Source organism: Fopius arisanus, unplaced genomic scaffold (genome assembly GCF_000806365.1).
Source record: "Fopius arisanus strain USDA-PBARC FA_bdor unplaced genomic scaffold, ASM80636v1 scaffold00108, whole genome shotgun sequence".
Lineage (NCBI taxonomy): Eukaryota > Metazoa > Arthropoda > Insecta > Hymenoptera > Braconidae > Fopius > Fopius arisanus.
Genome location: NW_011887847.1, coordinates 59,538 through 81,707, shown reverse-complemented (window position 1 = coordinate 81,707; position 22,170 = coordinate 59,538). Strand labels below are relative to the sequence as shown.

General features: G+C 37.4%; 6 protein-coding genes across 14 annotated transcripts; 3 read left to right on the top strand and 3 right to left on the bottom strand.

Moving 5' to 3' along the window:
* Positions 1 to 252: 252 nt before the first annotated feature.
* On the bottom strand, positions 253 to 3,661 carry HDAC1 (histone deacetylase 1). The gene is made up of 4 exons (XM_011312866.1): positions 3,353 to 3,661; positions 2,517 to 2,629; positions 1,195 to 2,440; positions 253 to 1,110 (listed from the first exon to the last, which is right to left on the bottom strand). Exons 1-4 carry the CDS (start codon positions 3,399 to 3,401, stop codon positions 1,043 to 1,045), a joined length of 1,476 nt encoding a protein of 491 aa, XP_011311168.1. The 5' UTR covers positions 3,402 to 3,661; the 3' UTR covers positions 253 to 1,042.
* Positions 3,662 to 3,719: 58 nt separating this feature from the next.
* Positions 3,720 to 6,527, top strand: LOC105271357 (mini-chromosome maintenance complex-binding protein). The gene is made up of 8 exons (XM_011312864.1): positions 3,720 to 3,892; positions 3,965 to 4,236; positions 4,500 to 4,823; positions 4,937 to 5,265; positions 5,336 to 5,515; positions 5,621 to 5,864; positions 5,971 to 6,141; positions 6,311 to 6,527. Exons 1-8 carry the CDS (start codon positions 3,886 to 3,888, stop codon positions 6,503 to 6,505), a joined length of 1,722 nt encoding a protein of 573 aa, XP_011311166.1. The 5' UTR covers positions 3,720 to 3,885; the 3' UTR covers positions 6,506 to 6,527.
* An 18-nt stretch (positions 6,528 to 6,545) lies between these two features.
* LOC105271353 (protein FAM166B-like) lies at positions 6,546 to 15,899 on the bottom strand. Of its 9 annotated transcripts, none has more exons than XM_011312856.1 (7): positions 10,092 to 10,180; positions 9,248 to 9,525; positions 8,845 to 9,129; positions 8,467 to 8,773; positions 7,793 to 7,868; positions 7,317 to 7,698; positions 6,546 to 7,113 (listed from the first exon to the last, which is right to left on the bottom strand). In XM_011312856.1, the coding sequence occupies exons 4-7, from the start codon at positions 8,538 to 8,540 to the stop codon at positions 6,884 to 6,886; spliced, it is 762 nt and encodes a 253-aa protein (XP_011311158.1). In that variant the 5' UTR covers positions 8,541 to 8,773; positions 8,845 to 9,129; positions 9,248 to 9,525; positions 10,092 to 10,180; the 3' UTR covers positions 6,546 to 6,883. The 9 variants fall into 9 exon arrangements, with proteins under 9 accessions (XP_011311158.1, XP_011311160.1, XP_011311161.1 ...); XM_011312858.1 differs by having other exon boundaries at positions 8,467 to 8,916; positions 9,005 to 9,129; XM_011312859.1 differs by having other exon boundaries at positions 8,467 to 8,909; positions 9,005 to 9,129.
* On the top strand, positions 10,336 to 12,984 carry LOC105271355 (uncharacterized). Its single transcript, XM_011312862.1, has 2 exons — positions 10,336 to 10,460; positions 11,999 to 12,984. Exons 1-2 carry the CDS (start codon positions 10,353 to 10,355, stop codon positions 12,296 to 12,298), a joined length of 408 nt encoding a protein of 135 aa, XP_011311164.1. The 5' UTR covers positions 10,336 to 10,352; the 3' UTR covers positions 12,299 to 12,984.
* On the top strand, positions 15,879 to 16,885 carry Lamtor5 (Late endosomal/lysosomal adaptor, MAPK and MTOR activator 5). Its single transcript, XM_011312863.1, has 4 exons — positions 15,879 to 16,059; positions 16,157 to 16,218; positions 16,394 to 16,508; positions 16,602 to 16,885. Exons 1-4 carry the CDS (start codon positions 16,025 to 16,027, stop codon positions 16,663 to 16,665), a joined length of 276 nt encoding a protein of 91 aa, XP_011311165.1. The 5' UTR covers positions 15,879 to 16,024; the 3' UTR covers positions 16,666 to 16,885.
* Positions 16,886 to 16,993: 108 nt separating this feature from the next.
* RpA-70 (replication protein A 70) lies at positions 16,994 to 21,229 on the bottom strand. The gene is made up of 13 exons (XM_011312852.1): positions 21,011 to 21,229; positions 20,875 to 20,922; positions 20,608 to 20,795; positions 20,113 to 20,291; positions 19,945 to 20,035; positions 19,559 to 19,721; positions 19,237 to 19,441; positions 18,993 to 19,105; positions 18,747 to 18,913; positions 18,319 to 18,550; positions 18,076 to 18,156; positions 17,599 to 17,793; positions 16,994 to 17,468 (listed from the first exon to the last, which is right to left on the bottom strand). The coding sequence occupies exons 1-13, from the start codon at positions 21,044 to 21,046 to the stop codon at positions 17,346 to 17,348; spliced, it is 1,821 nt and encodes a 606-aa protein (XP_011311154.1). The 5' UTR covers positions 21,047 to 21,229; the 3' UTR covers positions 16,994 to 17,345.
* Positions 21,230 to 22,170: the final 941 nt, after the last annotated feature.

The following is a 22,170-nucleotide window of genomic DNA, read 5'->3' as shown; positions in this document are numbered from 1 at the left end:
CTGCCACGAATGAATCAATTCCCTACTCCGCAACGCAAAAATTTTCGATTACATAATTTCACCGTGTAATATCCTAACACCTAGATGAAAAATACGATAATATCCGTGGATTCACCAACGATACAACGATCCTGGCGCCTTAATTATTTAATTAGGAGAAGGATGGCATGTAACAAAAATCCGAAAGAAAAACCGAACGTCTTCTCCAAGAAACCAGTTTTTTACCAAGAATTCTTGGGCACAAATTATCTATTTTTTTTTTCTTTTTAACGTAGAGAGAAAATGCTTAAGATTCTCTATTAAAAAATCCACCAAAGAATCATTTTGACGTATAAGAAATTCAGTCTATTAAACAAAAAGCAATTGAGTGAAAAATTTTTGCCGAATTACCGATTACATTGAATTACAATAAATTTCCAATAAAAATTGCCGAGAATTTCTGAGGGAAAGATTCGGTTTTTCTACCAAATTAATCTATACATGGAGCACTTAGCATTGGAAATGATGGAACGCTGGCGATTACCCAGGCGAGATGGAATGAAAACGAAAAAAAAAACAATGCCATCGGATAAGAGCTGGAAATATTGGTTTTGTACAAAAGTAGGAAGCAAGATAGTCCCTCAACTGATCATTCTCACTGAAAAATTCTATTAGTAAAGACAAGGAACAAGACTGATCGAAGTAATTTATAAAAAAAAAATCCTACGAATAACTAATCACTGACACTCACACCGAATACATCTGTATTTTCTGATAAAAATTATCTTGCGTCGTGCTGAAAGCTCCCTCCACGATACCAGATAGTAATTTCATCATCAATATCTCTGGATACCGGGAGATAGGCCTGTACAAAGATCATTCATGCTGCAATGAATTTGAATATACTCCACGAACTGAGGCTCGACAATTGATTCAATCAGAGAGGACTCACTCCAAACCCAACGATAACTCCAACTCTCAGTTCCTTATTTATACTTGATTTCAAAAATTATTATTATGATTTCTTCTTATGTCAATTTCTTCGGTTGTAGATTGTTGCCTATCAAGGATTCACACTCTCCTTCTTCGTCTCCTCGTTCATGGCATTGACTTTATCGTCCTTATCATTCTCTAGAAACCCAAAAAATTTAATTCATCAAAATTCCAAATCAATGGAAATCAATGAAGTGAAAATAAATAAAAATGAAAATTAACCTTTAATTTCCGATTTGGCATCATCCTCCTTTTTAATATCTGTTTCCATGCTCTCCTGCCCCTTCTCCAGTCGCGGTCTCTTTCTGGAGCCTTTGAAGGATCTGTTATCCCTCCTGCCTCCCTCACCCTCGTCCTCACTGTCACTGTACTCATTCTCATGCTGTATCCTCTTATCCAAATCCCTTTGGGGAAGTCTCTCGTCAGGATTGACCTTCTCCTCAGCCTCAGAGTCGTCAACAGTAGCCCCATCCTCCGGAATAGCCTGAACCTGAACCCCTGGAGCATGTGGCAGCATTCTGAGATTCTCAAAGAGCCTGGTTTTGATCTTCTCGAGGTACTCCACAGTATTCTGATTTCCCATGTTGGACGGACTGATGTGAAGCTTGAAGTCTGGACCGAAGTACTCGAAGTAGTCGTTGTAGGGGAGCTCATTGGCTATTTCACAGCCCAGGGCCACTGATGTCTCGTACGTCCAACACCTGGAGACGTTCCTAATGGTGTATCCACCTCCACCCACCATGAGAAAGGGGAGATTGTACTTCTTGACGAATTCGACACACTTGCCATGACCTCTGACTGTTAGATTGAAACAGCCTAACCTGTCTCCAGTCAAAGAATCAGCCCCACACTGGAGAACAACAGCTGACGGCTGGAAAGTTTCCATTACCTTAGAAATAATGGGAACGAAGATGGATTCGTAACTCTCATCGTCCATGCCATCTCGCAGGGGAATATTCACAGCGTAGTACTTTCCCTTGCCAGCTCCAATGTCTCGGAGATCTCCAGTTCCGGGAAAATACTCTCCGTACTTGTGGAAGGATACAGTCATGACTCTGTCAGTAGTGTAGAAGGCCTCCTCGACACCGTCCCCGTGGTGCACGTCGATGTCGATGTACAGTACTCTTTGGTGATATTTGAGCAGCTCCAGGATACCCAGGACAATGTCGTTAACGTAGCAGAAACCCGACGCCTCGCTTTTCTTGGCATGATGGAGACCTCCACCCCAATTTATGCAGATTTCTGACGCCTGTTTGTTGAGCTTCACTGCCGCTGCCACTGAACCACCAGCTGATAATTGACAGAACTCATACAACCCGTCGAATACTGGACAATCTTCACCGACATTAAATCTCTGCATTTGTTTGTTGTACTCGCTCATGTTGTCCGGTCGAATTGATCTCAGGAATCTGATGTACTCGTCACTGTGAAACTTGGTCATCTCGTCAGCTGTGGCCTTGTGTGGACGCTGCAATTTCAAAACAACCAAAGCTTTAGCTTCGAGATTTTAATTTGTTTTTTTCTTGTTTGTTCTGTCGACTCACATAAATCTCCATTTTCCTATAGAGTCCGTAGTTGAGCAGTAAATTATGGGTCATCCTTATTCTATGAGGCTTCATGGGATGCCCTTGTCCATAGTAATAATTTCCTATGTCACCTTTATTAAAAATCCAGTATTAAAGTCAACATGTTTAAGTGATTACTCAAATGTAAAAATCCAGTCGATTTTCACTTTTCCTACATGAACTATTAAATCCCACGCAATCAATATTACCACGTCGTTAATCAATAATATTTGAATAATCCAGCCACGATAATGTTTCCATACCCAATAATTATATGAATCTCAAAGGAACATTGGAAAATGTCATTGCAATTTTTCAAGAAAAAGCATTTATATAGAATTTTCCACGAGAATTAATCACGATTCTCCTAATTTCACCCCGGTGTAGTACGCTTCACAGCATAAACGAAAATCTAATGAAACTATCGCCAATTTTGAGAGATAAGTCGAGAAATTCTCAGGTGAGCTACGGCTTGACAAGAGCATGGCGTCTTTTGTAAACTACGGTTATACGAAAAATTCACTAGTGAATCTCTCGGCTTTGGGCCCTCGAAACCATCTCACCTAGGTGTAATTAACCCGCGAAAATGCCAATTTTTGCGTAATCCCTTCACCCTCAATCACCACTTCACAATAATCAACTGTAAAAGCTCAAAGAAATCCCCATAAAGCGATATGAAGACGAATAAATTTTGGAGTACGTGACCGAAACGCTGACCGTGCAATTCAACGTTCTGTCAGATGAAGAGATCCAGATATTATCGAGAATAATAAAATAAAGACAATTCTCAATCATATTGACAATTGATAACTTACTATCGTAATAATAGCACACACGTTTCCTACTGTGGGGCTGTGTTGACATTATCTTCGATTAGCACACGATCGGTAGAATAAATCACAAAATATCAATTAACTAGGGATGTTGAGGGAGCTGAGCTCCTGAAGTTGGATGGGGTGTAGATTTTTGCACAGTCTTGTTAACGAGAAAAATACACGAGATCACGTCTACAACATCAGTTGGCCTCCGACTTTGGATAATCGTGGAGGTGAGGACAGGCGAGAGGGATCACGGAATCCTGGAATCTGGAGGGAGCGCGTCACTTCGAGCAACTGCTCACTGCGCATACGCCAACACAGTTCCACCAACATCCGAAATTCAAACTGTACAGTACTTTTACTGTACTAGCGCCGCCTCGGCTTTTAAGCGGAGTTGATGCCTTTTTATTACCCCGTTCAAGTCACTGCTTTTTTTTTTACCGAAGAACAGGATATATATTCGAATGTTGTTGCATCTTCTCTGAAGAAAAGTCTTGAGGATTATTTTACAAGTGAATTGTTGCATCACCATGAATGGTAAGCACTGATCTAATATTCTGGCGGTGATTCAGTAGGTGCTCATGTAATAATAACACATTTTTTTTGAAGTTGTTAGTGTGACAGATTGGACGTGCGAATATTTCTTGAATAATCGAGCATCATGCAAAATCTTCCTGGAAAATGTCGAGGAGGTGAGAGAAATTCCCTCGATCAATTCAACTGCTCTTCACAATCTGAGGGATGGACAATTGGTGAGATTCCGAGGGATGATCCAGGATATGTACAATCCTGAGTTTTATTTTGAACGGTATGAGGTTATAGACAGAAATGGAGGGAAGATTATACGCAGTGGAATGTACAGAGATACTGCACTCTGTCAGGTATTTATTCATTTTCTACATCGACAAAAATAAATGGCTATTGAGGAGCATCTTAAAATTCTCCGTCACAATAAATTGACGTTCCAGAACAGATGTGTAGCCTAGAACGAATCACTGAGGCAGTAAAAGGTGTGAGACACGGAAAGAATTGTTCGTCTCATGTATAATACTGCCAACAAACTTCTATTCAAACTTTCAATTAATCTCCCCTCTCTCCAATTACCAATGAAAATGCGCATTCAATGCATTTTCCCTTGAATTAGGAAAACGAGAGCATTCTCCTGGAGTCTGAAAACAACAAGAACGCTGAAAGACAGACATTCGTAGTTATTTCAGTACCAGGCCTGAATGACTGGGCTCGAGAGAAGTCGCCAGACTTGAAACTTACTCTGGAGAAATCCCCACGTCTTTCTATGAAACGGCCCCTCGAAGAAGATGAGGAAGCAATGGATACCACCGAGCCTGCGAAGAAAAGGGAGAAGGAGGAAATCAATCTCAATGGGATGGAAAGAAGAGATAAATCATTGCCAGAAAATCTCTTGAATTTTCCTATTCCCATAGAAGGAGGTAGAGCCTGCATTGTGAAGGTGTGTCTTAAAATTTGTCCATCTGAATTAAGTGGAGCCTCTTTATTTTTATATTTTCCTTTTCTTTCCTCATTTTTTATATAGAATGAAACATGTGAATTATTGGTCCTTAGGTTTACGAAGAAGATGCTGCATTCAAATTAAATCAAGTTGTTGACGTCATTGGGTTCATATCACTGGATCCAACAGTTCACACGGTCTGTGATCCAGAAGAATTGGAATACGATGCTGAAATTCGTACCCACAATCCTCCCACATCGTTGATTCCTCGGTTACATGCCGTTGCAATCACCCACTCAATTGAAGATCTGCCGAGGAGATATCCTCACATTACTCCAAATATTGGCTCCACCAGGAGCAATTTGCACAAGATGTTCAGCCACGTTCTTTTCGGTGATGATTTAGCAGCAGATTTCCTCATTGCTCATTTGTTATCTACTGTGTGAGTTCTCCATTTAAATGGTATGCTTTTTTCTCTATATTTTTTACATGTTTTTTTTCACAAACTTCAGGTACTTGAGGAGGAATGATTTATGCTTGGGCAATTATCCTCTGAATATCACGAATTTTCCAATCGAAAAATTTCCTGATTTTCCAAGAATTCTTTACGACGTGCTCAAAAAAATAGTCCCGAAGAGTCACTATTTTGAATGCACGTTAGATAGTTTGAACAATGGCTGTTTTGTACCAAAGTAAGTATAGGGGATAAATGATCAGTGTTATTTCTTTTAAACCCGCCAATTAATTAAATTTGTGGAGAAAAAATGTAAAAATTTTTGATGAATTCACTTGAATAGAAAAGATTACGAGAGCAATCGATTAACAAGTGGCGCTCTCCAACTGAGTAACAACACTCATCTCGTAATCGATGAAACAAAACTCACAGCTGGCAAACTCTCTGTGGAGGGGAGGAAAAATTACCAAGCGATTGATAATTTATTGACGCTCCAAAAAGTCACGTACGATTTCAAATTCTACACGATGGAACACGAGGCAGACATTCCCATTCTTATACTGTCAGAAACTAAGTCCTTCCTACCAGTGAGTTCATTATTATTTTTAGTAACTTTCTAGCATTAATTATCTGAGGTCATCCATAAACGTACACTCGCATGTTAGATATTGAAAAACGTATGGGATGTTTCAGTGCACCGTTCAAGTGCCCTTAAGTATCGATAAAGACGTTGAGAATGGATATTCAAAAGTTGATCAGATCTTGACACTGCACTTGGGGGATGAGAATCGAGTAGAGGATGTGAGGCAGTATCTTAGAAAATTGCAACGACTCGTTTTTCAAATTGATGAGGAAATCACGAGTGTAAGTTTTTCCGAAAAAATCTTCTCTTTTCCAACTCCTGTTATAAAATCGTCTGACGAGTAAATATATACGAGATTAACAGTCATTGAATAGAAACATTCAAATTTGGAAGAAAAGTCACGCTTCAAACGTGCCTACTTTGATTGTTATTAATCCAATTATTTTCCAGGCAATTCAAGAGGACTTTGTGGAACTGCGAAAATTAGATGATAAAATAAACGGAGACAATCTGCACTTGTTGATTGTCCTCGCCAGGTTGATGGCCATCTCCCACGGGGAGACTTCCCTAACCCTTCCCCGGTGGAAAGACACCGTCAGGAAAGAAATTCAACGTCTAGGGAGAGTACGCCAACGAACAAAATAAAAAAAAAACCTCCTAAAATAAATATTAACTTTACATTTATTATGTTTTTTTTACAAATAAAAATTACGATGTACTCTCTACAATAAAATCAATATTTTTCTTAATGAGGTATTTTAATTTCTGTGAAACGTGCTGAATTTCGCTTCTCACAGGTGAGAAATGAAGATAGCTCCAGATTTCTCTTTTTCTTTCAGATCGTGTTACCCCTGAGGAATTATTTCATCTCGAAAATAATATTCAGGGTGATTCAGGTGAATAAATAAAATTTGTGATTAAGTTATGGGCAGAGTTTTATGTTACATGAATCATTCGGGATAAAAAATGGGATTTCAGTGGGTTTTTGTCCTATTTTGGAATAGATAAGTATTTCAAAGATTTTTATGTTCTCGAATGGCCGGTGTCATCGATGTAAACTGAATCCAATACTCTCTGAACAGTCTCTGAATCCTTAATTTTGCAACATCTGTTCTGACGCTCGTGCTGCAGTAGTTGAAGACCTCGTCGTGCTGCTTGTGCATACCTCCGAGATAGTGCCACCTCGCTGCGAGCTCCAGGGATATGACCTGTGTATCCTACAATAGGAGGGCTTTCCGGAGACACTTGATTTCCTGCCCAAACAAAATTATCATAAAGTGTATCTGATCAATGTTTTAATCTATGCTAGATGCTAAAAAAAATTATTTCATACTCATAAAACTGCATGAGTCATGAAATAATAATGATAAAATGGGAAAAACAGTATATTTTTTGGATCAATCGGACCAGCAATTTCAAAAATCTCTATAACTGTAAAAATAACAGGAAATCTCACCGAAGAACGATGGATCTTGGTGATGGCCATGATTAATTTCCACCCTGACATTATCAGCCCTAACACGTGACGCCAAATTCCTGGGGTTCATTCGCTCGACATGTGCTCGCATTGTGTCTCCCCTATTCCGTAATTTATTCTGCGTCTCACGCCACTCTTTTCCGCCCTCCTCAACAGCCTGCATGAATGATAAACCGTATTTTTTATTAAATCCCGGAATGTATCCCGTGTATCCCAGGATGAATGGTGGTGGTTTATACAGAGATCGGTCGTTTCTGTAATTTTTTCGCATACGTTTCTCCCGGTCAACCAGAATTACCGGATCTCGATTAGAGTTCGGTCGATAGGGCCCTGTTTTCAGTATTTGCTTTTGTAAGAGGTCCTGTAATAAATCCGTTATAATAATCCGTCACCCACAAATTTCCACAAGAATAAGTATAAGTAAACGGAAATATCTATAAAAAATTAGGACTGACCTCCATAATCTCCTGAGTGTTGGCGCCGAATCGTTTGCCAACTCGAAACTTGAGGGTTGGACAGTGACCCGTGTATCTGCAAATAATCCAGTAAAATATCCATAATTTTTCATTTAATTACAGTTTATTTAAAGGTGCGGTGCGTGTTAAATCGATAGACAGAAGTGGAGGATATTTCAAGGGGAAAGACGACTCGAGAAAAAGTGGAAAAAAGATCGCGGTCTTGTGCGTGATATATGACGGGTAGTTGAACATTTATCGATGTGTATAACCAGTTGCCTGGTACTGGCCTGGTACAACCCCTCAACACTATTCATACCGCCGGTGTCAATTTATTTATATTTATTAGCCAAGTTGTAAAGTGAGATAGCTCCAATAAAAAATATCTATTAATTATCGACTTATCTTGAAAACCATCGATCTACAGTGAAAACATTCAAATCCTTCTTTATACCTTATTGAATTTTTCACAGCAAAAGATTTTTCAAGATTCCTCCTGAAATCGATGGTTTAAAAAATCAATCGATATTCACCCAAACTTGAAAATTTTACTCCTCGTTTTTTTTCCTCTTGAATTTGACAGGTAAAAGTGGAAAATTTTATGAATAATCAAGATCGAAATTGCAATAATAATAATAATTATCATTAATGGAAATAATGAATGGTTTATTTACCCGGGCAAGTGTGTCGCATAATTCTGTCTGAAGAATTGTTTCCTCTGGTCACCAGTCATCGGATCAAAGACCATTATCAGATTACACCGTTCTTCAATTGAATTAATATTGAAAGTGATCGGCTGAAGGGGTAAAAGGGTACTATTCTGGCTTTTGAGATTTTCGAGCTGAGTTGAGCGGTGTGTTGTTGTCGTGTTGAATTTGAAAAGTGGAGTGTGTTGACTAGTGAGTCGAGACCGTGGGTGCAGGAGGTGGAAGTAGCGTGAACAGGAGGAATCAGCCTGTAGATTGCGCACCAACGTCTCAGCTAGTGAAACAAACCTCTATAGTCGGCCTCAAAATACATAATATGGCTTTATGTATCGGAGCTCGGCCCACCATTTGCATTCAAGTTATTCCAGCGACGGAAACCGCACCTCCTTACTCTTCAATTACTTTTCAAACTATCGGCTTTTTTATGGTTTCACTATTACTTTTCAGGGATGGTTCATCCCCAGAAAGAGGGAAGTTTATACAGCTATTAGAATAGTTTTCCCACCTTTTTTTTTTCACCTTTCTGTTCTGCTTCATCTCATGGGCATTTTCTTTTTCAGATGTTCTGGTCTATTTCACTGACCCTATTGACGATTATTGATTCCACATTTGATTTGGTGCGTGAAGGATCTGTCGATGTTAAAGATTCAAACTAATGGATCATTCATATTTTTTTTCTGATTTCAGATGAAATTGAAAAATTTGAAATTTCATCGAAATCATTTGACTTGATATTGAATAATTTTACCTTGACTGTATATTTTTATTCAAGTTATCATTCGTTGTCATTATTTCAATGATGAACACATCAAATCGACTTGAATTATTATGATGTGAGTAGCGTGTGGAGCTATTCATGCTTGAAATTACGGCGCCACTTAATGACACAAAATCCTCCAATCCATCTCGCAAGAAATAGTAATAAACAAGTCTTTCAAGTGTCCGTCTAATCACCTCAAGAGTGTCCTTGAACTGGATAACTCTTCAATCTCTAAAACATCTTCATGATGCTGAAGCCATCCACAGCTATCCAGAGAGATAAATCAATGGGTAACCACTTGTATTGATTAAGGAGTTATTGCCGATGTCTTCTCTATCTTAGGGATAGTTTTGAAAATTTTCACTAAACATTACTGAAAGGGTAGGAAAAATTTTCCACAGTGATGAAACATCATCATGGAATTATATTAAAACCCTTGACCATCGAGGGAATAATGAGAGAGGCAAATATCAAGGTAAGGCCCTTGATCCCCGAAAAAGATTCATTTGGTTGTTGGAATGATGGAGAAGCAGGCGGGGAGAACGAATAAAAAAGAGAAAAAAAAAAACGTGTACGTAGCCGGGTGGTATGAAGATGGTAAGGAGTAAAATCAATGGAAATGGTGTGACGTAGTGTAGCTGGGTGAGAATGGTCCAATGAGAGGCGGAGTCTCCCCACTGTTTTTTTTTTTAATAAGAAACAGTTGTTACGCCGCCAAGCGTAGCCACTCAGAACCTGGCAGCTGACAAGTTCGTACCGAACTCATTAAAAAAGTCAACTTTCAAAGCCGATTACCAACATACGTCGATATAAATTTCATTGTTTATATTACCTGACGTGAATAAATCGCCTGAACCGGGTCAATAGTAAACTGAATTCCAATCAAGTGCAGAAACGACTGGTGAACAACAATTAAAGTCGTCACAGCAGTGCGTCAGTAAACTGCAAACACGGAGTCACTCGACGAATATATAAGTCCCGGGGAATTTCATTGGGAAAGAGGAAAAATACGGGTGAGAATAAGTAAATATCAACCGACCTGAAAGTTCGAGAATAATACCCGGTAAAGAGAGTGCCAGTACTGTCTGCCGAGATGGCGTTTATGATGCCCGTTGTCAAAAATGAGTGGGATATTTACAAAACCAATCGTAGCAGACGCTCATCCGAGTGTTCTAATCCCCAGGCATGTAGAAGTCGCAAGGTGAGTCCATCAAACCCATCAAACCCATCAAACCCATCACCATCATCCATTCTCCACCTCCAATTTCTCCATTTCAACTTCCAATATCCACAGGCTTCAACCGCAGCCCTCCACTTATCCACCAATTTTATCCTCTTACTTCAATAGATTGCATCAATCCATTAAAATTAGTTATCTTGAGGTAACTACGAACTTGAAGGATATTTTTTTTCATAATGCGTATTGAATACAACAAATTCCGTCACATGATTGTACCCAACGGCGCAGTTCCCTTTATACGAATCTCGTGAATGCCAAATAAGTTGTGCCCCCTTTCAACCAAAATGTCAGTTTTTTGAGTTTCCGAAATAAATTGTTGGTTGGATTGACGCGAAGTAATAAACCGTTTTTGCATTTTATTATGATTTGATATGGTTCCCAGAATGTTATAATTGTGCAATAATTATTCAGCACTTTTGTCAAACTTAAAAAAAATTTAAATTTATAAAACGGTAGGAGAAAGTGAGTCGGGTGTCATGGACTAATGATAAAATACTAAACCGATAATTTTGGGTAAAAGGGGGTCATCCTTGAAATGTTACTCCGTCTTAATTTATTGTTTATGTGGAAATCATCTGCTCATGTTGACATGATATCTTTAATTGTCGAAAGCATAAACATTGAGTGGGTGAGGAAAAAACAATTCCATCCGGCGAGAGATGAGATTTTTTGCATAGAGACTTGAAGTCAGAGAGGAGGAATAATCGAGCCGTGAAAAACACAGAATTATCGGGTGCAAGGCGGAAATATTCTGTACGGCGACAGATTGGCGGTGATGGTCTGGCCGCAACCACTGGGTTTCAGATGTATGACGTAGTGGAACAGCATTACGCAATGTGAGACGTAAATGTCTCGAAATGGCTTCAATAATAATAGATGAATCACCTCGACTTTTGGAGTTTGATAATTGTGTTATGAAATGGTCAAGTGACATAAATCACATTTTCCACTTTGACATTATCAAATACATCCGTAAAAAATTGATAGTTTATATGATATTTTGCCATTTCCCGGGGAATACTCCGTCTCTGCCTTTTCTTTTTTTGTATTCAAGGCATTATTGCCGAAATCCTCTCAGTATTGAATACTAATAAAATTTTAAAACGGTATATTTTGTTATATCTATTTTGTTTTCTATTTTAACTTTCTCAGAAATTTGTAAGAAACTTAGCAAATGAGAATATATCAGCCATAACTCCTTAACAGGTCCGGAAAATTGCAAATGTGTTCTCAAAAGATTCTTCAAAAAGGATTAAAAATTTTAATGATATTTCAACGATAATTATTCTGAAGAAGCACAACTGGTGCTCAATGAGAAAGCGCAAATGACAGACGCGAAATTGAGGATTTTCATCCCCAAGTTGTGAATTAAGGTAGCGCACGCGCATTTTGCATCGAGAGGGTGGCCCTATTGGCCAGTGGAAAATTCAATGAAGTGCTAAATCGATTGTCAACTTTTGTGAAAAATAATTGATAATAAAAAAACATTTGATTGGCAGGTGTCGGAGTGTTCAAAATCAGAGGGGCCCTCATTATCAACATCTCCAGGCTCAGATTTCTTGACATCTCCGGCTCATCGTTCGGTCGCCGTTGGGGCATCATCGAGGCATTTCTCCAGGACCTCGTCACGAGCCTCTCAGAGTTCTCTGCAGAGTCCCAGCAAGAGCACGGGTTCGTCGCCCCCGAAGACCGGCAGCTCAAACTCCCTCAACAAATTCCACAATCGATTGGTCGACAAGCTCAAGAGGTCCCTGAGGAAGGCTGACGACACCTCCGAGGACCAGCGCAATCTTTCGTGAAATAGTCAAGGGGTTTTGGGCCGTCCACCATTATGCGGCTCAAAACCTATTGATATACGACGAACCTCCACACCTGGGGGTTCGATGACCGTGGGAAATTCGTGCGTGATCACGCGATCCTGTCCGGATCCTTCGGTCGCCTGGTAATGGGCAATGCACGTGTAAAACTCACATACAGCTGCTGCCGCTTTGGCTGAGAATTTTTAAAGGATTAAGTGTCCAGACTGAGAATTTTTCACAGTCCTGCCAACGCCCAACTTTGGCAATTGTCAACTGGAGGTGGCAGTTGCCGAGGAGCATGTTGAAGAGTATTTTTCATGTCTGAATTTTTGCTAACGCGGAGGGCTCTATTTACACGCATATTTAATTCACTGGTGAAGCGATCCAGTCAGATACTTGACAACTTCACTATTGAATTCAATTGCCAGCCTATTTCAATTGGAATCTGTCGTACAGTATTTATGAAATTTTTACTGAATTTTCCAGATTTTCGCCTTGAATTCAAATAAATTCACACAGGTGAGAGTTGAGCTGTAATTTCAAAGGAATTTTTCATTTCAACATTGGAAATTGATGTGAATTGCGGAATTTCCATCGTTCGTCCACTGGGAAATAAGAAAAATATTATCCTTGAATTTTCAGATAAATTTTTTACTAGTGAATTATTAAATTCATTATTGCCGATATATTCTCTTTTTTCAAGTTTTTTAAAAAATTTCCAGAACGTTAGAAAAAATATGAAAAATGGGAAAATATCGGCAATCATTTCTTTAATGAAATTCGTGAGGATTTTTCGGGAAATTGAGCAATTATTTGTAAACGGTGTAGGTGGATATTGGCGGAGTAGTGTCAGTCGTGATTACTCTGTCTACCTGTCGACAATCATCGAAGATGATTGGCCACTGAACAAAAGGATAAACATGTCCTAGTCTCGACTACCATAACGAAGAAAATCAAATGCTTTACTAAATTAATATCGATATCTTTTCTATTCCATTACGAGAGAATATATCGAGCTGTTGTCAAAATTACGAGTGGAAGGATCGAATTCCATGAGTGGAGTCACTGGATTTATATTTTATGAGAGGAAATTTATGGGGAGATAGTGTGGCTGGCGCCTAAAATGAGACTAAATCATTCGCATATGAATAGCTTTATCGTTGAGAATTTGAGAAATTTATTTATGTTCGTTAGATTTTGTAGATTACGTTCGTAAAGTGAGAGAAGTGAGGGGAATGGAGAAGCATGTGACGTATTATCCACGGTGACATTATTAACTCAATCCATGTCACGAGTTACTACGAGTTACGAAATTTCAGTTGACAGTGTGACCCACACTACAAGTGGCGAAGCCACGTAAGTCGATTTTTTTTTCTCTCTCATTTTTCTTACACACTGATTGATGTAAAAAATATTTATTCTACAAGGAAATATCAAAAGGGATGAATGAATAATTTAAAAGCATTTTGCATTCCACTTATCTCACTTTACCACTTTGCTTCTACATTTTATTGACTAACGATACTGAAAAATTATCATTACGAAAGGATAATTTCTGAGGAGATAGGGAAATAGGGAGCTGATATTGTAAAATACTGTATATGTCATTTTGCATGGACACATCTAGGTTTACGATTGATTGATGGATTCTGCCATAATTCAGGTGTTTTCCGCCATTGGAAATGGATTTTTCATCGATGATCGTGTGAAGTGATATCAAATATAAAAATGTCACTCTCGAGGGGCTACTCATTTCGTAATTCTGTCACAACATTACTCGAAAATTATTTATTAAATATTTAATCATTGAAGTTTTTCTTTTTATTTCGAATTATTGTTCAGATGAAATTCAACAATTTCACCATGTGCTAGTGAATAGCCCCTCATTACCCATTTCTGTGTATACCGAATAAAATAATCTTGGCGAGTTAACAATAATTCAGCGGGTCCATTGTATCCTAGTCATTTTTTATCGTTAATGATGTTAATATCATTGCAATTGGATGTGAATATTTGAAAAATTATTTTTCACACAGATACGAAGTAAACATGAGGTATTTCTTCTTAAGTTGAAGCTAGAGCGCGAAAAATGTGATTTTATGGTAGTCGTTGTAATCAACAGGTGAAAAATTCAACAAATAGCTCAGTCATTGCACACTGTCCTTATAATTTTCGATTATCCAATTTTTCCTGTCTACTTTTTATTTCATGGCTTTTCCTGTTTGAATATTGTCGTAACGGTGGTTCATCACAATGTACTTTCCTAAATTTCCACGCTCCATTCGCTGATTTTTTTTTTTTTTTATGAAGAAGAGAACCGCGGGACAATATCACTTCATAATATGGTTCATTACGGAATCATTGTCGATATCCTCTAATTTTTCATAAATTTCTCAAAAGCAGTCGATGGTATTGATGCGAAAAAACATACCGTTATTATGGTTTATTATTGTTCATTGTTTCCACAAAAATTTTTCCACACTCCACAAAATTTTACAAAGAATTTTGAAAAATATTAGGGGTACGACTAGGAAAATTTGTGTCATTTAATAATGATAAGACTTGAGAATGGTTTATTTTTCCACGTCAATCTCATCCAGGGTTTTCCGGTAATCAACAAAAAACAAAAATTATAACACTGAAGATTAAAAATATCCAGCCCCCATTGTACCCACCGTCTCTGCTGTATTTGCTTATTTGAGGTTTTGTTTTCGATTACTGATAGAGTAAGAAAATGGTACCGTATGTAACTCTGTGATAAAGTTGTAAGTTATAAGATAAACCCATGCGACGAAAATATATCTGGAAACGAGATTTGGAAACTTGTTGATTAAAAATATGAGAGTGAAAAATCTTTTGCGACCTATGGGTGCTTGGAAATCCATTACATTATTATGAAAATTGATTCGGTCTTCTCAATGATGCTGCAATACAAATATTCTATTCCAGTGACGTAATCACGACTTCACTCTCATAATTCTCAGTGTAATAACTAACGGTGTGTGAATATTTGAAATGAAGACCAATTAGCGGCCAATTGGATTGGAATTATTCGATTTAATCACTATTCCCACACCTTCAGTATAACAAACGTGCAAATATACATTACATGGATGTCGATATAAAAAAAAAATGCGCCTAAATAGTGCACTGGGAAATATAGTGATTTATGAGCTGTGGAGAATGTAGACGAACGTGTGAGAGAAATGGAATGAATTATTTGTGAAGTCGCCTCTTTATTTTCGGTAATCGCTGCTTCATGGGAGACTGCATTGATAACGACGATTTACGAATGAATCTCTTATTGGACTTATTGTATGGTGCTACAAAGAAGTGATTTATTAAAAAATAATGACAGATTGGTGTGATTTTTATTTGACACAGTAAAATGTCCTCATTTCCCGATAATTGCCATTTTTCACTGATTCAGAAAATTGCAATTACCTCGTTTCCCATACGTTTTAGCGTGAAAATATTTTCAAAAAAAATTGACAAAAAAATTGCAGTGAATACCTCCTCGATTTTCATGCTCTCTTGATACAGGAGATTTTGTACAGGCGCTGGCAATCTCTCCCCCCTGCCCCTTATAATCTCTGGTGTGATGACATTTTTCAGAAAAAAAACTGAAGAACACTCACTAAAAGTCCTTTATTACCACCTGAAGATTTTTTAAAATTAACACTCAAAGTGTTACTCAAGCAAATTATTCGACAATTGCAGTTTAGTATGGAGAAAAATATTGAACGTACATTGGAACAGGCGTAAGTATAACTTTTTGAGGTTAACTGGTGATAATTGTTGAGATTATCTGACACATGATAATGAATAACAAAACTGGAAAAATAATTTCGTCGACAGGAAGAATGTGTTTGGGGTCACTGGTTGTATTCTAGCTGACAAGGCAGGTCTTTGCCTCGGAAGTGAGTATTAATAGAAATTTATTAATCATCGATTCACACAATGTATCAAAAATTCAATATTCAATATTCAAATTCAATAACTTTTTCTGGTTGAAGCGGTGACATATTCAAGGCCATTACAATAAAGTAGACATTCCAGGTTAATCTAATCGAATTAATTCATTCAATTTTTTAGCTACTGGAAATGTTTCAACTGATAGCGCTGGATTGATAGCAGCAATCGCTAGTCAAGCTGCTAAATTAGAACCTGGACTAGATGCTCCAATCGTTTGCTTGCAGAATGACTCAAGGTATTATTGCCAATATTTTCTCGACCACTATGTGTAAACCCAAAAGTCTCATTTCTCTTGTAACTATAATTATAATTGATGTGATCTTTATAGACAATGTCTGATTCAACGCCAAGGTCCAGTAGTTGGTGCCATATTCAAGGACACGTCTCAATGAAAATCGGTGTATCTTCTCGAATTATCCAATTTCACTATGGATTTTTGATCCATAGAAAGAACAAACGAATTGTCTTTTTTTTTTAATTCGATATGAGAAATAAAATTGCACCTATGATGATTCGAGTCGAAGTGAGAAACGTGAGGTCGATATCTTTTGAAAAAAGTTCTATATTTGTATATATATATATGTTAAATAACAAATGTATGAGTACCAAGTACCATTGGCTAATTCTTTTTTGGGTGATTGAGTCTATGGATACAATAAAAAATTTGTTTTATTTTGGATTAAAATCAGCTGTCACTTGAATCGAGTGATAAAACCATGATTAGCAATAAATTTCTCTTTATTTTTTAAAGTACAAGAAAAGAAAAAGTAAATGCATATTAAAAGTAATTATCGGAATAGAAAATGCTCAGACAAAGACTTCTTTCAACGGATAATCTAATTTTCCAAAGAAAGTCTAACATTTCCCCTAAAACTACTTGCTAACAAAAAATGATTTTTCGTGGTCCATACCTTTACTGAATGATTTTTTTTTTCTCCATTCAAGAGCACGAAATACAAAAAAAAAAACTCAAAAACCAACATGACAGAAATATTAATGATTGATAGAGATCGTTATGATAGATGAAACCATTCGATCCTCTTTTTACACAGTAAAAAAATACTTTGTTTATTTAACTTGATGGAGTACGAGTGAAGTGATAAGCTCCCTTTATCTGCCCCATTAGTTGAGCGTTGTATTCTTCATAATCAACCGGAGCCACAGATAAGACGAGGTTCTTCAGCTTCAAATCATCCTGAAAATCATATTAACATCACTTATAATTTATTTTCCGAGGGGAGTGAAAATATCGAATATCAAATATAAAATTTTTTAAAACCTTACAATCTTAATATTAATGGAGGGAATAAGTGAAATTTTCGTACCATATAGTTCTCCATCTTCATCTTTATCTTGAAGCAGAAACTTTGGAATATGATGGAATTACATTTCGCTACATAAGCATCGTAATTCTGCTCCTGCAGCTCTCCGAGCTCCTGAGAAGTTGTGCCAAAAATTTTCTCAGCTTCATTATTGAATATTGTAACCCAGATGTTGCTTGAAGAATCAGAGATGTTCATCTACAGTAAAAAAAAAAAAACCATACCAGACACTTTGAAAGAGTAAATCACTGATTAATCAATCGATGGAGTTTTTGTTAACAGTGAGCACGAGTGACTGCGAAAAAAATTGTCCAGACCTGGAGTACAAAATAAAATTGGTAGGTTGAATTATTTAAGATTATAACCTATTTGTATGGATTGTAATGATTTTTTCGAAAGGATAGAGTATTATAGTATAGTAACAACATATACGAATAAATAAATAGAATTCAGTATTTCTTCCTTGAATTAAACTGTTACCTGTGCTATGAAGCGATATTTGAAATTTGGAAAATCTCTGTCACATTTCTCACATCTGAAGCATCCGTCAGAATCAATGACCTGAAGCCAAAATAACAGAGAATTATGAGAATTTGGACAATACAAATATGATTTTAATTTGTATTGCTCATAAAAAAACAAAGGGCGGATTAAACAATCGTGATTTTCTTATTTACTTTACAACCGGCGAAAATTAATCTCATTTTAGGGACGTTTTGTTACCTTTTTGTTGCATGAGTCTGTCGGACAAGCTTTGTAAATAGCGTTTTCTGAACGAACGAAGGAAACTGCTGCTTTGCAGATATAAATCACGTCACCAGAAGTATCGAGTGTTTTGCTTTTGGCCAGGGCAGCTTTGATCTTCAGCCAAGTTCCAGCCATACCACTAGGTCCATCCTTTGAGATAAGTTTTGCCTCCTCGCCATTACCACCAGCAGCCCACCACCCACGAAGACTAAACATTTGAAAGTTTCCAAATAAAAAGTCTACGCGAACAGTTTTTATAAAATTTTCCTTTGTGAAGAATTTGGTAAATATCGGCAATTTCATTATTCCCGAAATAAAAAAAAAACCACTACCAATATTATTTTCTAAAATCACTGGTTATTGTGATAATTAGATAGAATGGGGAGTTTCCAATTGAATGATACCTGTGGGCTTCGATAATATCGGGATCGATCTGAATGAGACTTGCTGGAATAGTCCCTAAGTTTTTTCCACCATTAAACTCGTCAACCCTGGCACCTTTGATCGCAACTACTGGATGTTCCAGTCCATCGAATTTAGAAACATGAGAACCCCAAACAGTAAAGGTGACCTGGTAGAGAATAAAATAATGTTTTATTCAAATTTCACTCTCCCAATGAAAATTCTGAATTGAAAGACATAGAAATTACCATAGTATTGCTTTGGTCAATAAGGCGAATATCCCTTTTGCGTAATTCCTTCCCAGTGGTGCGAGCGACCAAGTTTTGGGGTTCATTGATCTGTTTAGCGACTCCAACAATATCTGCAAACAAATGGCAATTCATTGTAATCATACATTTTAATGTCAATTGGCAAACAATGTTGGGGTTAGTATCACTCAACAAATCAAGATCAATTTTTATCATCATTTTTTTTTTTTTGAGCAGAGCTTACCGATGATGGCACCTTTCGGACAATGCTCTATGGAACTGATGGGTTCAAAATTGAAATGGATCGCTGGAATGTCATCTGCACCGTCGTCACAGAGGATGATTTCAGTGTCGTTATTCATGCTCATTTCGTACTCGTTCTTGAGATGGTTGAAAGCTTTATTAGCGGGTTTCAGCGAACATCGAGATATGTAATAAACTTTTCCAATCTGAAAATTGAATAAGTATGAAAGGTTTTAATAAATCTAATTTTCGGTCATTTAGGATGCAACCGGTTTCCAGTTGCCTTTTAAGGTAATATTAAGGGTGAAACAATAAATATTTACTTCAATCATATCAAAGTACTTGTCGACAGCCTCTCTGAAACCTGTGCATCTGATCTCTCCACTCTCATCACCGAGATCTATACTGAAGAGTTTTCCTTCTCCGCGAGCATTGCTCCAAGTCCTGACATCGGATTTGTTGTTGACTCTCGCCTTTATGACCCATCTGTAACGAAATATTAAAAATTTCGAACGAAATTTCCCGATTATTTACAAACCTGATCATAGGAAATTTCCTATGATTTCCTATGTGACTGAAAATTCATTGAAATAGAGAAATTGAAAGCAATCGGCCAATTCATTAGCACCGATAACGATAATTATTGAATGAAAAAACGATTATCAACTCGTTCGATAACCCGTTCATGATGAATACAATTGAAAAATACCTGTTTTGATACGGACTCAATACCGCTATTGGTGTGGTTGAAATATGAGATCCAGCATTTATTGTGTCGTTCAAACGTTTCTTCTCTGGCGCTTTAGAGAGAAAAAGAAAGGAAAATTTTTTTCAATGGAATATTTTTCAAGATATGAGGAGAAAAAAGATCATTTACGGGCAGATGAAGCTGGTGCTGGTCTTTTCACTGCAGCATTGGTACTAGTAGACGCTGCCTGCTCAGTCCCCCCATCATCAGATGTAAGATGTTTTTCTACAGGAACTGGAGTCCCAATCTTTCCACCAATATCACTTCCAGCTGCTTTCTGGGTGACTTCAAGAAGTATCATAACTCGTCTAGATAAATTATAAAAAATGAATTTGTACATTTGTACGAGTGTAAAACATTTCATCTTGATATTTAATCACTAAAAAGCCCAAATGCTATTTATTTCGTACTGTAAATTACAGCAAAAATTTCGTTATTTCCTGTGGATGTATCGATTCCAAACAATAAACATCTCGAGACGATTCCCTCTAAAAAGATAGAAATCTCGAGGTAATTCTACTGTTAATTTCGTACCAAAATTGAAAAACCGATGCAGACAGTGTAAACAAATTACGGAGATGTACACAGATTAAGTAATAACAAGAACAATAAAGCAGTAATCACCTCGGCTTTCCGCCATTGTTGGCCTGGCTGAGAACATAGCGTACAATTTCAATAATTGAATATTCAGCAAGAATTCCTTCATCAACGATATGATTAAGTTGAGTTGCCAACATGGTGAATGGACTGATGTACATGCCATCGGAGATCAGCAGTCGATATCGATCGCCATTTCCTAGTTTCTTGATGCCCTATAAATACATAGCAAGAAGAATTTGACCTTCAATGTCCCTCGGACGACAATGAACATTGAACATATTTAATTCTCACCAGGACTTGGCAAATTGGCTTTTCGACATCATTCCCCTTGTAGATTTCCTAGAATCAGAAGGATTCAGAGTGTAGAGCATAGTTTCAAAAATTTTGAGGTTCGACGCGTCGTGAAACCGCCGGATGATTTTCTTACCAGTAAAGCACCCTTCGTTAGACTTGGAAACGTCATTTTAAGTGTTTCTCTCTTTAATCAATGCAGGTGAGATGAGCTTTGGGTTAACAAGATGATCGTACGTTTGTACGGGCTATCTTTGATTTGACTTTTCAATTTAATTACGCAGGAATTGCAGATACGTGTGATCCTGTTTCACTTGTTTTGTCGAGAGCCGACTACGCTTTCCCGCCCAGATTTCAGGGAATGTTTGTTGAAAATAGAATGTATGTCGCTAGTTGCGAATGCAACATTTTCCCGCACATATCCCATGAATTTTGAAAGCACATCAAGAGCAGAGAGGATAAACTAAAGTAGAGGCTCAGTCCTGGGGGTTTGAGTGATCCCAGCGGCATCGTAGTACTGCACCCCAAGAGAAGGAGGGTGTCACACGCAATGCTGGGGTGTTTTTTTTTTTTAACCAAGTTTTTATTGCAATGCTGGGGTGTCCATCGAGTCGACGGGGTGAATTTTATTGTCTGCGGTATAAATGCTCTTTGTTTTTTAATTGTTTAACTGAAATTTAGCCGACTAGAACGAGCGGAAGGGGGAAACCACATCTTGTGAAATTTCAATGGAAAAAAATATTCAATGTATTGAAGATATACCACTAATGAAATAATATTTTTATAATATAGCGCGTTGTCTAGTTGGCAACGCGTTTGACTGGCACGCGGACCGCTTGGGTTCGATACCCAGCATCATTAATTTTTTTTTTTTAAATAATTCTAATTCTTATTTTTTGTTGATGGCTAATTAATGGAAATATCGTTTAAAAACAGAATTTTTCAAAATCGAGAAGAAATCCAGTGAAATTGACAAATTTGAAAGTTTTTAACAAGATACTTTTTCAAAATATATACGCCTATTGAAATTTTATTCTTAGAATGAGTGCATTGCTAAGTGGTAACGTGCTTGCCTACCACGCCGACGGCCCGGGTTCGATCCCGCCGTCATTCATTTTTTTTTTTAATAATTCCAACTTTTTCTTTAGGTAGGTATGCACTGCAATTGAAAAATTCGAAATTTTTGAAAAAGTATCAGGGTAACATGACAATCGAGGAGCTATTCACTGAAATTTTCACTGAAGGTGAAAAATTCGAAATTTTTGAAAAAGTATCAGGAGAACATGACAATCGAGG

Excerpts from the sequence above, each read along its gene's own strand:
- Lamtor5 (XM_011312863.1), top strand. The coding sequence starts at position 16,025 with ATGGAGAAAAATATTGAACGTACATTGGAACAGGC. Across the intron at positions 16,060-16,156 it reads GAACGTACATTGGAACAGGC|GAAGAATGTGTTTGGGGTCA; the intron begins GTAAGTATAACT and ends TTTCGTCGACAG. Across the intron at positions 16,219-16,393 it reads GGCAGGTCTTTGCCTCGGAA|CTACTGGAAATGTTTCAACT; the intron begins GTGAGTATTAAT and ends TCAATTTTTTAG.
- LOC105271355 (XM_011312862.1), top strand. The coding sequence starts at position 10,353 with ATGGCGTTTATGATGCCCGTTGTCAAAAATGAGTGGGATATTTACAAA. Across the intron at positions 10,461-11,998 it reads AGGCATGTAGAAGTCGCAAG|GTGTCGGAGTGTTCAAAATC; the intron begins GTGAGTCCATCA and ends TTTGATTGGCAG.
- HDAC1 (XM_011312866.1), bottom strand. The coding sequence starts at position 3,401 with ATGTCAACACAGCCCCACAGTAGGAAACGTGTGTGCTATTATTACGAT. Across the intron at positions 2,441-2,516 it reads ATAGGAAAATGGAGATTTAT|CGTCCACACAAGGCCACAGC; the intron begins GTGAGTCGACAG and ends TTGAAATTGCAG. Across the intron at positions 1,111-1,194 it reads TGCCAAATCGGAAATTAAAG|AGAATGATAAGGACGATAAA; the intron begins GTTAATTTTCAT and ends TTGGGTTTCTAG.
- LOC105271353 (XM_011312855.1), bottom strand. The coding sequence starts at position 8,540 with ATGGTCTTTGATCCGATGACTGGTGACCAGAGGAAACAATTCTTCAGA. Across the intron at positions 7,699-7,792 it reads ACACTCAGGAGATTATGGAG|GACCTCTTACAAAAGCAAAT; the intron begins GTCAGTCCTAAT and ends GATTTATTACAG. Across the intron at positions 7,114-7,316 it reads CCAAGATCCATCGTTCTTCG|GAAATCAAGTGTCTCCGGAA; the intron begins GTGAGATTTCCT and ends TTGTTTGGGCAG.
- RpA-70 (XM_011312852.1), bottom strand. The coding sequence starts at position 21,046 with ATGACGTTTCCAAGTCTAACGAAGGGTGCTTTACTG. Across the intron at positions 20,923-21,010 it reads TAACGAAGGGTGCTTTACTG|GAAATCTACAAGGGGAATGA; the intron begins GTAAGAAAATCA and ends TTCTGATTCTAG. Across the intron at positions 20,796-20,874 it reads AGCCAATTTGCCAAGTCCTG|GGCATCAAGAAACTAGGAAA; the intron begins GTGAGAATTAAA and ends ATGTATTTATAG.
- LOC105271357 (XM_011312864.1), top strand. Across the intron at positions 5,266-5,335 it reads GCTCATTTGTTATCTACTGT|GTACTTGAGGAGGAATGATT; the intron begins GTGAGTTCTCCA and ends CACAAACTTCAG. Across the intron at positions 5,516-5,620 it reads AATGGCTGTTTTGTACCAAA|AAAAGATTACGAGAGCAATC; the intron begins GTAAGTATAGGG and ends TCACTTGAATAG.